This window comes from Suncus etruscus, chromosome 1 (assembly GCF_024139225.1).
Source record: "Suncus etruscus isolate mSunEtr1 chromosome 1, mSunEtr1.pri.cur, whole genome shotgun sequence".
In the NCBI taxonomy this organism is placed as follows: domain Eukaryota; kingdom Metazoa; phylum Chordata; class Mammalia; order Eulipotyphla; family Soricidae; genus Suncus; species Suncus etruscus.
The window spans coordinates 204,716,496-204,729,366 of NC_064848.1; the positions used below are offsets into that span (position 1 = coordinate 204,716,496).

The window sequence follows — 12,871 nt, forward strand, 5'->3', positions numbered from 1 at the left end:
TCGATCCCTGGCATCTCATATAATCCCCTGAGCCTGCCTGGAGCGATTTCTGAGCACAGAGCCAGCAGTAATTGCTGAGCACTGCCGGGTGTGGTCTTCCTCCTCACAAAAGACAAAAAGTTGATAGGGGGGCACAGGGTTGGCAGGGAGAGGATGGAAAGTTCTCTCAAAGGGCACTTTTGTTATTTTTGGGTTTGGGTCGCACCTAACCAGACTCAAGTAATTCCAGGCTCTGCCTCCTGGAATTACTCCTGGTGGTACTCAGGAAACCATTTGGGGATGTCAGAGTTGGAACCTGGGTCCAATGCATGCAAGATCCTCCCCGCTGTTCTGCTCTGGCCCTTCCTCAGGGGCATTTTGGTCTGGGTGGGACTGCATACAAGTGCACCACCTAAATAATGAATGAACAGCCAATCCAGGACGGATGGTGGTTCGAATCCCGGCATCCCATATGATCCCCTGTATGTGCCAGGAGAGATTTCTGAGCCCAGAGCCGGGAATAACTCCTGAGCCCTGCAAGATGTGACCCCCCCAAAAAATATGAATAAACAGGGGTGGGGTAGGAAGCACTTGCCTTGCTTGAGGCTTGAATCTGATCTGGATTCATTCCCCCCACACCCAAAGAACATTTTCTTTTAGTTTTTGGGCCACACCTGGCGATGTTCAGGGGTTCCTCCTGACTCTACACTCAGGAATCACTCCTGGTGGTACTCGGGGGACCATATTGGATGCCAGATATCAAACTTGGGTCAGCTGCATGCAAGGCAAATGCCCTCCCTGCTGTGCTATTGCTCCGGCCCCCTAAGGAACATTTTCACTTATTGAGGTGCTCTGGAGTGTGACTTTATGCCCATCCCCAAGTGCCTCATTTGACAGGTGGGTCCATCTGTTTCCTTCTGTGGTAGGGACCACACTCACCCGTGAGCTGCAGGTGGGGGGGTCCCACGCATGCTGCCCACTCCAGTGCTTTGAGCTCCTCTCTGAACCCAACATATAGACTAGGGGTGCTGGGACTCAGGTGTGGGGTGTGGATTCCTCACCTGCCCTTCCTGGCCCTCCAGGAAGCGGTACATACAGCGGCGGACGGCACTGGCTCGACTGTCTGTGTCGCTCCTGGTAGTTCGGCCTCTGCTCTGGACACGCCGGAGGCTGCAGGTGAGATGAGAGGTGAGGGGAGGTGGGGCAGGCATGAGGAAGCTCCAATGGGAGGGGGACCCAACAATTCCACCCCAACCCTGGCTCACCGACCCAGCACTGCAGCCTCGGACACACACAGGCTGCTGGCATTTGCCCATCTCTGCTGGCCGGACAAGTTGGCACTACTTCCGGGATGCCCACACCCTGGAGTGCTGGGCCCCTCCTGTTGGCCTAGGGTCCCCTCTCTTGCCCTGTGAGTCCAATCCGAGGCCATAAAGCAGCTCAAGGTTCAGGTCTCCACATCTGCCCCTTCGGGCCCCGCCCTGCCTGGACTTTGCCCCAGGGACTGACCATTCTTGCCCACTTCCCGGCACCCCAGCAGACGGGCACCGCGCCCTGGGCTGAAGGCTGGTGAGGGCTCTGCACGGCTGCTCCCGCATTCCCCACCAGGCCTGTGCTGGAGGAGGGGGGCCGGAAGGGGACTGATTGGGGGTGAGGGGGTTCACCGGGTTCCCGGCGATTCCTGGAGGCAGCGGCTCCTCCTGTCTGTCCTCCACAGCGGACGCCCGGGTGTGGTCAGCAAGGAGTTGGTGGTGGGGCCCCCCACACGGTGCCAAGCATGGTAGGTGGAAAAGGGGGCAGCTCCAGGGCTAAGCCGGAGAATGGGGGAGGGCTGGTTCCCAGGGGCATGAGTGGTACTCCTGAGGATTTCTGGGACCCTGGGGTGGTCTGAGTCCTGGGTGGGAGTGGAAGGGGCGGGCCCCCTGCACCCCTTACCTGGGCATGTGCCCCTCATGCAGGAGCTGAGTCGTGTGGAGCTCCCGGCCGAGCTGGCCGTCATGCTGAAGATGGCAGAAGGTGCGTCTTCCTGCTTTGTTTTGGGTGATTCCCCCACTGCTGTTCTCAGTGCTGGGGAGAGTCACACCAGGATGAGGAGAGAGATAGAAACCCACTCAGTAGCTTTCTGAGCTCCCCAAATTTTGTTGTCTTATGTGGCTCGGGGCCACCGTGGGAGGGTCTTTCTGGGGAGGGTTCCTTGATGTCTAGACTCCCCCAGCACACTTCCCAGTTCCTTGGGGGTGAGGGGTGGAGGTGGTGGACTCGGGCCAAGGGACCCCCCACTGGGAGCTGCTGTGACATCCCCAGGCCAGCAGCAGACCCTGGCCGAGAGCATCACGGAGTCCCTGCCCCCCGAAGTCCCCGCCCGGCCCAGCCTGACCCTCCCCACGGACATCAACAACTTTCCCTTCTCCAGCTTCATCTCCATTGGCTTTCAGGTGGGTTCCCCGGGCCTCACCTCAACCTTTCCTGGGTCAGCCCCCCAACCAACTCCACCCCCAGTTTCCAGGTTTGCAACAGGCCTGTCCCTGTCTGTCTGATGCCAGGGCTGGGCTTTGCATGCCTATTTCCCCTAGCTTCCTGGGAGCATACCTGGGGCCTCATCTGGGGCCCCCAATATCCTTGACATAATCTCAGCAGGAAGAGGAACAACATGGACCCTGCCCACAGGGATGGGAGTGCCCAGCCTAGCACTCAGTTCACCTGGGTTCCATCCCCAACACCCCGTAGGGTCGCTTGAGCTCTGCCAGGCATGAGCCCTAAACATGGTGGGCGTGAGCCCAAAATCAAACAAAAATAAATAAATAAATAAATAAATAAATAAACAAGGGAGCCATAGCGATAGCATAGCGATAGGGCATTTGCCTTGCATGCTGCCAACCTCGGAGGGACTCCGGTTCGATTCCCGGCATCCCATATGGTCTCCTGAGCCTGCCAGGAGCAACTTCTGAGCGCAGAGCCAGGAGTAACTCCTGAGCACTGCCAGTGTGACCCAAAAACCAAAAACATAAAAATAAAAATAAAAAAGTAAACAAAAACCCAAACCAAGCCGGGAAGTAGTCAGACAGCTGAGTTAGAGACAGAAGCCACGCTGGAACCAGCATGTGCAGTTATGCACACCCTACCTGCTCTGCTATTGCTCTGCCCTTGAGTTTTGTTTGTTTGTTTTGGGTTTTGGGGGGCCAGACTGGTGATATCAGACTGGTGATGCTCAGGGATTTCTCTAGTCCTGCATTTAAGATTCACTCCTGGGAGACTCAGGGAACCATATGAGATGCTGGGGATCCAACCCAGGTCTGCCTCATGCAAGGCAAATGCCTTCCCTGATTTTTGTTGTTTTTTTTTTGGGGGGGGCACCAAGCAATGATGGGGTTTAAACCCAGGACTCCTGTCTCCATCCTAAGCAGTGTTTGGAAGGTGTTTTTCCTCTCCAGTCCATACCCCCTCTGCACACACAAGCACTACCCCCTTCTCAGGTGCCCGTCCCCGCCTTCCTTGCAGGAACCAGCCCTGCCCAATCCCGGGCAGCCTCTGACCAAGCCCCTGACCCGGATGGAGGGTGAGGACCCCCAGAAAGCGCTGGATATCAACAAGGTGGTAAGTGCCACTCGGGCAGGGCCGGGATGGGTGACCCCACCCCACCTGCAAGCTGGCCTTCACCATCTGGCTTGTGTCTGTAGATGCTGTGGCTTCTTCGAGATGGCTCCCTGCAGCCCTGGCAGGAGCTGACCCTGGGCACATACCTGGTGCGGCAGGGCCAGCGCCATCCAGGGCTGCGGGATGAGCTCTTCTGCCAGCTGGTGGCCCAGCTTTGGCACAATCCAGATGAGCAGCAGAGTCAGCGCGGCTGGGCCCTCATGGCGGTCCTGCTGAGTGCTTTTCCCCCGCTGCCCGCCCTGCAGAAGCCACTGCTCAAGTAAAGGGGGGTCCAGGGGAAGGGTGTCCATGGCTGGACCCTCACAGCACACCACAACCCCTGCTATCTATGTGCAGGTTCGTGTCTGACCAGGCGCCCCAGGGCATGGCTGCCTTGTGCCAGCACAAACTCCTGGGGGCGCTGGAGCAGACCCGGCTGGTCCCCGGGGCGGCTCGGGTGCACCCTCCGACCCAGCTGGAGTGGACTGCAGGGTGGCGGCGGGGCCGCATGGTGCTGGACATCTCCACCTTCAATGGTGAGGCCCTGCTCTCCCTGTACCCCTATGCTGCTGTAATCCATCCTAATCCCACCCCCGTCTGCCCACTCTCCTGCTATGGGGCTTTTCCTCCAGTGCCACCCATCTTTCCCCCCAACAGAGCAGTGTTACTCAGCAGAGGTGGGGTCCTGGACCACGGGGGAACAGCTGGCCGGTTGCATTATGCAAGCACAGTAAGTAGGGGTCCCCTATTCCCCTCTTTGCCCTTCCAAAGCCTCACGGCTCCAGAACCCTACCTAGAGGCAGGGTGGGAAACAGGGGTGAGGGTAAGTGGGCAGGTCCAGGCTCTGTGTTCAGGGAGGGGTGCGGCCCATGGGGGTGTCCTCAGTCTAGACTGTCGTGTCTGGGCCAACAGGAGTAAGAGCAATAGCACAGTGGGGAGGGTGTCTGCCTTGCATGCAGCCAACCCAGGTTCAATCTCTGGCATCCCATAGGGTCCCCTGAGCATGCCAGGAGTGATTTCTGAGCGCAGATTCAGGCATAACTCCTGAATGCCACAGGTTACACACACACACACACACACACACACACACACACACACACACACACACACACACATGCAAGTCCACCCATCAGCAAAAACATGGGTGAATAGCCATGTGCTTGTCTGGGGGTGTCGAGAGGACTGTGATCCTTTACGGACAGTGGGTAGAACTCGGGGGCCCACCTAGGTTCTGGACCCTTCTGCAGCTTCCCTCAGTTGGGAGCTGGCTGGGGTGGTCACAGCCTCTGTCCATACAGGGGCCTGGATACGCCCCCTCGTGGCTGGTCCGTGTCACTGCACTCCGGAGACTCCTGGCAGGACCTCCTGGGCTGTGACTTCGTGCTGGACCTAATCGGCAAGATTGAAGACCTGGGGGACCCCACGCCCCCCCGCAGCTACCCCATCACCTCCCGGAGCCTGTAGGTGACCACCAGCACCCCTTCCTTTCCCTGTGCACTCTGGGAAGCAGGGGCGAGCACCCCATTCCCACGCAAATGCCTCCTCTCCTTGGGGGACTCCCCCCATTGCAGTCCTTACACATGGCCCTGAGCTGGGTTCCCTTTCTCCTGCAGAGTCGAGGACATCCCACCCGTCCCTGGCTTCCAGGCCCCCTCGTACCCCCCAGCCCCTCCTCCAGGTCCAGCCCCAACACTGCCTGGCAGGAGCTTCTCAGGTAAGGCCAAGCTGGGAAAGGCGGCCGGGAGGGCCCAGCCCAGACGGGTCACTCACTTTCTGTGGTCCCGCAGGTGAATCCCAGGCCCCAGGGAGTTTGGACGGCTTCCTGGACCACCTCTTCGAGCCTGTCCTCTCCTCAGGCCCCAGTGTGAGTCCTGCACCCCATTTCTGGCCGGGGCCTCCCCATGGCCCTCTGCCACCCCCACTTCCCACCTCTAAATCTGTCCCCTTTGACCTTCAGGACCTGGAGCAAGGCTGGACTCTGAGCAGCCGCATGAAAGGAGGGGGTGGCATTGGGCCCATGCAGCAGGGCAGCTACCCCATGAGTAAGTATGGGGGCTCCTGAGTCAGTACCCCTTGTACTTGGGGGTACAGAGGGAAGGGGCTGGAGGGACACAGCCTGAGGGGTGCAAGGCAAGCTGACATGGGAGGGCTTGTCTCCTCAGTGTACCCCGGTATGATGCCAGCATACCAGCCTGCCATGATGCCAGCGCCTATGATGCCACGTGAGGCCAGGCCTGCCAGAGACTGGGGGAGATCTGGGGGGGGGCAGTGGGCTTGGTTGTAGCCTCACACACCAACCTTGGCCCCCTCGGACCTCCCTTACAGCCATGATGATGCCCCCACAGCTGCCTCAGCCGCAGTTTCCGAGCCTGAACTCACAGGAGCTGATGCGGCAGCAACAGGCCTTCATCAACCAGCAGGCCATGCTCCTGGTGAGGAGGGAGCACTCCAGGACTTGCAGGGGCGGCTGGACTGGCTGCCCTCACTCATGTTCCATGTCCCGAGCAGGCTCAGCAGATGACTGCAGAAGCTATGACAATGTCCCGGGAGCAGCGGTCGCAGCAGCAAAAGACGCAGCAGCAAAAGACGCAGCAGCAGGAGCCCGCCACGCCCCAGGCGCCCGCCACGCCCCAGGCGCCCAAGTCCAAGAAGCCACCAGTGCCCGTCAAGGAGCCAGAGCCAGAGTCGGAGCCAGAGCTGGAGCCTGAGCCGGTGGGTGCTGGCCTGATGTTGGGGAGTGGGGGTGGGGACACCCATAGGCTCCCAAGCTGCAGTGGGGAGCTTGAGAGGGTGACAATGTCCGGCTCTTGGGATCCTGGCCAGCAGGCAGAGCCTTTGAGCTTTTTGTTTTGTTTGTTTGTTTGTTTGTTTTTGGATTTTGGGCTACACCAGTGACGCTCAGGGGTTACTATGGCTATGCACTCAGAAATCACTTATGGCTTGGGGGACCGATGCCAGGGATCGAACTGAGGTCTGTCCTAGGTCAGCTGCATACAAGGCAAACATCCTACTGCTTGTGCCACTGCTCCAGACCCGAGCTTTTTGTTTGGGGGCCACACATGGCAGTGCTCGGGGCTTACACTTCCTGGCAGAATTTGGGGAACCCTGGGCCCGGAGAGATAGCACAGCGGTGTTTGCCTTGCAAGCAGCAGATCCAGGACCAAAGGTGGTTGGTTCGAATCCCTGTGTCCCATATGGTCCCCTGTGCCTGCCAGGAGCTATTTCTGAGCTGCTGTATTGTACGTAGTAGTTCCAGTCCCTGAGCATTCTGATTATTTTGCTTGTTCGTTTTGGGGCCACACCTGGCACTCAGGAGTTACTCTTGGGATCTGTGCTCAGAAATTATTCCTGGCAGGCTCAAGGGACCATATAGGATGCCAGGGATCGAAACCTGGTTGTGTGAGACAAAAGTCTTTGCTGTGCTATCACTCAGGCCTCTAAAAGTCTTTGATTTTTGTCCCTCTGGCCACAGGATGAGTCTCCATGGGACACCTGTGACGGGACCCTGAGTCCCAGGAGCTTCCAGGAGAAACGGGCCTACTTCCTGAAGATGGGTGAGAGAGGGGAGCCAGATGGGTTGGCCGCCCTGGGTCAGGGTGCCAGAGGGGGAACAGGCGTGGGGGAAAGAGAGGTGCTTGCCTGGCATGTGGCTGTCTCAGGTTTGGGCCCCAGCTGGGGTGATCTCTGAGCACAGAGCCAGGAGTACTGAGCACTGAGCACTGCTCGGTGTGGCCCCCCCACAAAAAAACAAAACCAAAACCAGGCCTGGGGCTCTCACAGGGCAGAAGCCGGCCAAGACCATCAAGAAGCGCCCCACCAAAGTGTGGACGCCCCCTGAGCCCCCTAAGGTGGAGCAGGAAGAGGAGCCCAGAGCAGGTGGGGTGGGGAGAGATGGAGGGTGGGGTGGGGTGGGGGTCCTCGGCAGGGCCCAGGGCCTCAGTCTCCTCTCTGTGGACAGAGAGGCCCCTCGCTCCACCCCCGGTGGCCAGGAAGCCGGCGGCCAGGACGGAGCCCCCAGGCAGAGAGGTGGTTCGCGGCAGCTCCACGGAGCCCACGCCCCGGCCCCAGCCCAGCCGGGAGATCGGGAACCTGATCCGCATGTACCAGAGCCGCCCGGCCCCGGTGCCCGCGCCCGTGCAGCCGCCCAGGTGGGCCCGGGGGCGGTGGGTGCCGGGGCCGCTGGGTCCCACCCGCCTGGGGCCTTGCCCTGACCCGCGCCCGCTGCTCCCGCCCGCCAGGAAGCCCCCGAAGTTGTTCGCCAAGAAGAGCGACCCCAAGGACGAGGCGCTGGCCAAGCTGGGCATCCAAGGCTCGCAGCCCCCCACGTCGGTGAGGCCCCCCCGGGCTCCCCGCAGCCCAGGCCCGGGCGGGCAGGGCCGGGGCCCCCGGAGGCTCACCCGTCCTCCGTTCCCCGCGCCCGCAGCCGCTGTCGCCCGGCCCCAGGAAGGAGCCCGCGCCCCCCGTGGCCCCGCGCCCGCAGCACGCCCGGCGGCAGGGCCCTTGCAGCTCCATCAAGGAGAAGCAGGGGCCCCTGCAGCAGCTGTTCAGCCAGAGGGCCGCCGCCGAGGCCCCCCGCGCGGCTCCCGTGGCCCCCGCGCCGCCGCCGCCGCCGCCGCCCCCGGGGCCCCCTGGATTCCCCGGGCCCCCGCTGCCTCCGACGCCGCCCCCGGAGAGCCAGAGCTCGGATGCCCCGGCCAGGGCTTCCAGGGGTAAGGGGCGTTCCCGGGGCGGGGTTCTGGGGCGGTGGGCGTGGTCACAGGGTAAGGGCGTGTCTTGGGCGTGGTCCTGGGGCAAGGGGCGTGGTTCTCGGGTAAGGGCGTATCGTGAAGCTGTTTTCTGGGGGTAGGGGTGTGACTACAGGTAAGGGGCGTGTCTTGAGGGCGGAGTCCTGGGAGCAAGGGGCGTGGTTCTAGACAAGGGGCGTGGTTATGGAGTAAGGGGGCGTGTTCTAGAGCGGGTTATGGGGCGAGGGCGTGGTCCCGGGCGATGGGGCGTGACTACAGGGTAAGGGGCGTGTCTTGGACGGGGTCCTGAGACAAGGGGCGTGGTTATGGAGTAAGGGGCGTGGTTCTAGAGCAGATTCTGGGGCAAGGGCGTGGTCATGGGACGATGGGCGTGGTCCTGGGCGATGGGGTGTGACTACAGGATAAGAGGCGTGTCTTGGGCGGGGTCCTGGGGAAAGGGGCGTGGTTCTAGACAAGGGGCGTGGCTATAAAGTAAGGGAGTAAGGGGTGTGTTCTAGAGCAGGTTCTGGGGCAAGGGCGTGGTCCTGGGATGATGGGCGTGGTCCTGGGCTATGGGGCGTGGCTACAGGGTAAGGGGCGTGTCTTGGGCGGGGTCCTGGGGAAAGGGGCGTGGTTCTAGACCAGGGGCGTGGCTATGGAGTAAGGGAGTAAGGGGTGTGTTCTAGAGCAGGTTCTGGGGCAAGGGCGTGGTCATGGGAGGATGGGCGTGGTCTTGGGACAAGGGGCATAGTTCTTGGGTAAGGGCATATCGTGAAGCGGTTTTCTGGGGGCAAGGGGTGTGACTACAGGTAAGGGGCGTGTCTTGGGCGGGGTCCTGGGGCAAGGGCGTGGTTATGGGATGAGGGACATGTCCTGGGGCCAAGGGGCGTGACTTGAGTAAGGGGCGTGCCCTGAAGCGGTGTTCTGGGGCAAGGGGCGTGGCTATGGGTAAGGGGCGTGGTTCTGGGCAAGAAGCATGTCCTGGGTAGGAGGCGTGGTCTGAGGCAAGGGGCGTGGCTCTTGGGAAAGGGGCGTGTCCCGGAGCAAGGTTCTTGTGAAAGGGGCGTGGTTATGGGTAGGGGGCGTGTCCTGAAGTGGGTTTTTGAGGCAAGGTATGTGCCCATGGGCAGGGTCTGGGGGCGAGGGGCGTGGTTCTGGGCGAGGGGCGTGTCCGAGGGCAAGGCCTTGGTGGGTGGGCATGTGTCTCTCTGGGTTCTGAGACACATCCTCAGGCTAGTGGCCTACCCTGGGGTAAGAGGCAAGTCCCCAGAGGAGGGCCTGTCTAGGGTAGGGCTTGTCCTGGGGCAGCAGGCGTGATCTGGGGAAGGGGAGTGCTGGGGAAGGGACGCCGGGCTCCCCCAGAGGAGCCGGGCCTGGGGTCCCAGCAGCCTCTTGACACCCAGAACTTGGCAGCCTTGATGGGCATTTACTGCATTTCCACCCAGGACCCGCCAGGCCAAGGACGCAGTCCTGACAGCCCCGGGGAGTATCATGGTAGTGGGTGGGTGGGTGTCAGGGCCTGCAAGGGAGCTCGGGCAGCCCCTCGCCTCACCTCCCTGCATTCCCTGCAGGCCTGGCGGAGCCCATGCACGACACGGGCTTGTCCACGCAGCTGCACGTCGCCTCGGCCAGCGTGTGCTTCTCCTACGCCCACCCGAGGTGGAAGCTGTTTCTGCGCAAGGAGGTGGGCGCTGGGTGTGGGCCAGGGCGAAGGGGCTGGGGAGCCGGGCACCGCACCTCCATCTCACCCACCCCTGCTCTTCAGCTCTTCTATCCCCGGGAGAACTTCAGCCACCCCAGGTGCCTCGGGCTCTTGTGTGAGCAGGTGAGCAGGGGTTCGGACCAGCGTGCCGGAGGATGTGGGGGGCAAGGTCTGATGGGGAGATGACAACCTTGATGGGAATTGGGAAGCGGGGTGTGCTGGGGACATGGGCAAGGGGACAAGCAGTGTCAGTTTCTGTTTCCCCGCACCCTGTCAGCACTACCTGAGCACTGAGCCTAGAGTAACTTCTGAGAATGGCTTCCAGCAGGGCTCCCTGACTTGCTGTGGTCCTTTGCCTCCTCTGGTTCTCCCTAGACAGTTGCTGGACACCCCCCCTACACCCCCTTCCCATTTCAGTCTGAAATGAAGCAGGAGCAGGCTTGCAGCCTCTGAGCCAAAGAGGCGAATAGGGATTGTGTTGGGTGGGGGTGAGCAAGGAGAGACAGAGCATGGAACATTGCCTCTGTGAGGGGCTCTGACTCGCTGCCTCATTCGGGACACCCCCAGATCATTCGAGACACCTTCGCTGAGTCCTGCATTAGAATCTCCCCAGATGAGCGGCGCCGGATGAAGGAGCTGTTGGGTATGCGGGGTGACCCGGGCAGTGGCCTGCAGTGAGGGGGGCTGACTCTGGCATCCTGGTGAGGGGCCTGGGGACAGTGCTGTTCTCCCATCTGCAGGAGACCTGGGGGTGGGCCTGGACTCGCTGCACAGTGCTGAGGACAGTGCGAAGAAACGCATCGTGATGGCTGCGCGGGACAATTGGGCCAACTACTTCTCCCGCATCTTCCCTGTCTCGGTGAGGGCTGGGTGTGAGGTGCGGGTGGCTGGATAGGGGGTAGCGGGTGAAGGACCATGGCGGGACAGGGCCAGGGCCTTGGTGACCCACCTACCTTGCAGGGGGAGAGCGGCAGTGATGTGCAGCTCCTGGGTGTGTCACACCGAGGTCTTAGGCTGCTCAAAGTGGCACAGGGCCCCAGCTTCCAGCCAGAGCGGCTGAAGACGCTCTGCTCCTACAGGTGAGGCAGGGAGGGGATGTAAGCGACACCAAACCCACCACACCTCCTCCTCTTCTGCATTAACTTCTCACCACTCCTATGCAACTCCTTGCTCCTCCTGTGCACCCCCTCGCCCCTTCCTACGGGCACCCTCTCTCTCCCTGCCCAGCTTTGCTGAGGTGCTGGCGGTGGAGAGCCGAGCCGGTGACGCCCTGGAGCTGACCCTGAAGAACGAGCAGCTATTGCTACGCACAACCTGGGCAGACGCCATTGTGGCGTTGGTGGGCCTGTTCCTGGCCGAGCTGAAGAAGGTCAGTGCCCAGCTCTGGGTCCCTGGCCTCTGGGTCTCTGGGCACTGTGGACCATTGGGCTGAGCGACTGTCCCCTCGCCTTGCTGTGCCCAGGATTCAGATTACGTGGTGGCTCTGAGAAGCTACATCACGGACGACCACAGCCTCCTCAGCTTCCAGCGTGGGGACCTCATCAAGCTGTTGCCAGGAGCCCCTCTGGAGCCAGGTATGGGAGGAGGACCCTTGGTTGCTGGCTCTGGGCAGCTGCGTTGGGGTGCCGCTGGGCTGTGGGTGAGCTGCAGGCTGCCTTGCAGGCTGGCAGTTTGGCTCTCTGGGCGGCCGCTCCGGACTCTTCCCTGCCGACATGGTGCAGCCAGCTGCGGCTCCCGATCCTTCCTTTGCAGCAGAGAAGAAGGGTGGCCAGAAAAAGGACCGAGGTCCTAAGGTGAGGGCCCCTCTCTGCCTAGGCCAGGTTTGCTTGAGTAGGCACCTGGGAAAGATGGAACTGCCGGTCCCCAGCAGTGGCCTGAGAGTCCCCTATGCTCCCCTTGCTACCTCGGCAATCAACGCTCTTTCGTGGCTTCTGCTGCTGGGACGGGGCCCCCAGGGCTGCAGAGGGTGCCACTGGGTATCCCAAGCTTTCTAGCACCCTTCTGGCCTTCCCCAGAAGCATGGCGAGGACATGGAATATGCCAGCCAGCCACCTTCTGTGAGCAGCATGGCCACATCAACCGATTCCCAGGACTACAGCATGCAGGAGTTCGCACAGAGATACTTCTGGAAGCCCCAGGGCTCGTGAGTACCCTGCAGTGCCTCCCCTGCCCTCTCGGGACGCAATGTCTGCTGGGGAATGGCCGGCAAGCAGCTCATTGTCCTCTCCTCAGGCTGAACTCCATGGGCCTTGACAACGTGGCTGGCCTGGTCTGCTACACCAAGGTGAGGGGTCAGAGGGTGGCTGGAGTGGCAACCAGTGTGCGGGGCCCGGCCTGTCTCATTGGCATCTCTGGCTGCAGTACCCCATCCATCACTCCCTCATCGACTTCACGGATGAGAAGGTCAGCAAGCAGGCGGTGGACAGCTTCCAGAGTGAGTGGCCCTGAGGCCTGCTCAGCACTCCAAGATAACTCAGGGATAACCCAGGGGTTCTGGGTAGAGGGGTAGAGTGGGGCAGGACTGCAGTGAGGGGGTCCTGGGAACTCACAGGCTCTGGGTTTTGGCCCCTTCTTTGGGGCTGAGCCACGGCAACCAGCCTCTCCCTCTAGCTCCCCCCTCTGCCCACAGCACTGAGGCAGTTCATGGGGGACCAAGCTCGGCCCCGTGGCAAGAACGAACTGGACCTCGTTTACTCGCTTCTGAAGGTGAGCGGGCCAGGGACTCCTGCCTGGGTCCAACTCTCCTAGACTGTGTTCACTGTCATGTGCTAGTTCGGTGGCAGTGTGGTGACAGCCACAGGGCTATGGCCAGGTCCTCTAGGTCACTCAAACG

The 12,871-nt window shown here is 61.4% G+C and overlaps 1 protein-coding gene across 1 annotated transcript in view; it reads left to right on the plus strand.

Annotated features, from left to right (window-relative positions):
• The window catches only part of MYO15B (myosin XVB), a 38,004-nt gene that overhangs the window by 21,451 nt on the left and 3,682 nt on the right, over positions 1-12,871 (plus strand). The window contains exons 22-54 of the mRNA XM_049768498.1: positions 1,062-1,155; positions 1,481-1,548; positions 1,697-1,730; positions 1,938-1,995; positions 2,284-2,414; positions 3,478-3,573; positions 3,657-3,892; positions 3,970-4,148; positions 4,270-4,342; positions 4,911-5,072; positions 5,226-5,326; positions 5,400-5,476; positions 5,570-5,654; positions 5,775-5,834; positions 5,938-6,044; positions 6,121-6,324; positions 7,085-7,166; positions 7,393-7,488; positions 7,571-7,760; positions 7,851-7,941; positions 8,036-8,321; positions 9,908-10,020; positions 10,102-10,161; positions 10,606-10,681; positions 10,779-10,897; positions 10,999-11,117; positions 11,266-11,407; positions 11,501-11,612; positions 11,701-11,831; positions 12,054-12,181; positions 12,271-12,322; positions 12,400-12,472; positions 12,668-12,744. Coding sequence (XP_049624455.1) covers positions 1,062-1,155; positions 1,481-1,548; positions 1,697-1,730; positions 1,938-1,995; positions 2,284-2,414; positions 3,478-3,573; positions 3,657-3,892; positions 3,970-4,148; positions 4,270-4,342; positions 4,911-5,072; positions 5,226-5,326; positions 5,400-5,476; positions 5,570-5,654; positions 5,775-5,834; positions 5,938-6,044; positions 6,121-6,324; positions 7,085-7,166; positions 7,393-7,488; positions 7,571-7,760; positions 7,851-7,941; positions 8,036-8,321; positions 9,908-10,020; positions 10,102-10,161; positions 10,606-10,681; positions 10,779-10,897; positions 10,999-11,117; positions 11,266-11,407; positions 11,501-11,612; positions 11,701-11,831; positions 12,054-12,181; positions 12,271-12,322; positions 12,400-12,472; positions 12,668-12,744 — 3,712 coding nt within the window. The remainder of the gene's footprint in view (positions 1-1,061; positions 1,156-1,480; positions 1,549-1,696; positions 1,731-1,937; positions 1,996-2,283; positions 2,415-3,477; positions 3,574-3,656; positions 3,893-3,969; positions 4,149-4,269; positions 4,343-4,910; positions 5,073-5,225; positions 5,327-5,399; positions 5,477-5,569; positions 5,655-5,774; positions 5,835-5,937; positions 6,045-6,120; positions 6,325-7,084; positions 7,167-7,392; positions 7,489-7,570; positions 7,761-7,850; positions 7,942-8,035; positions 8,322-9,907; positions 10,021-10,101; positions 10,162-10,605; positions 10,682-10,778; positions 10,898-10,998; positions 11,118-11,265; positions 11,408-11,500; positions 11,613-11,700; positions 11,832-12,053; positions 12,182-12,270; positions 12,323-12,399; positions 12,473-12,667; positions 12,745-12,871) is intronic.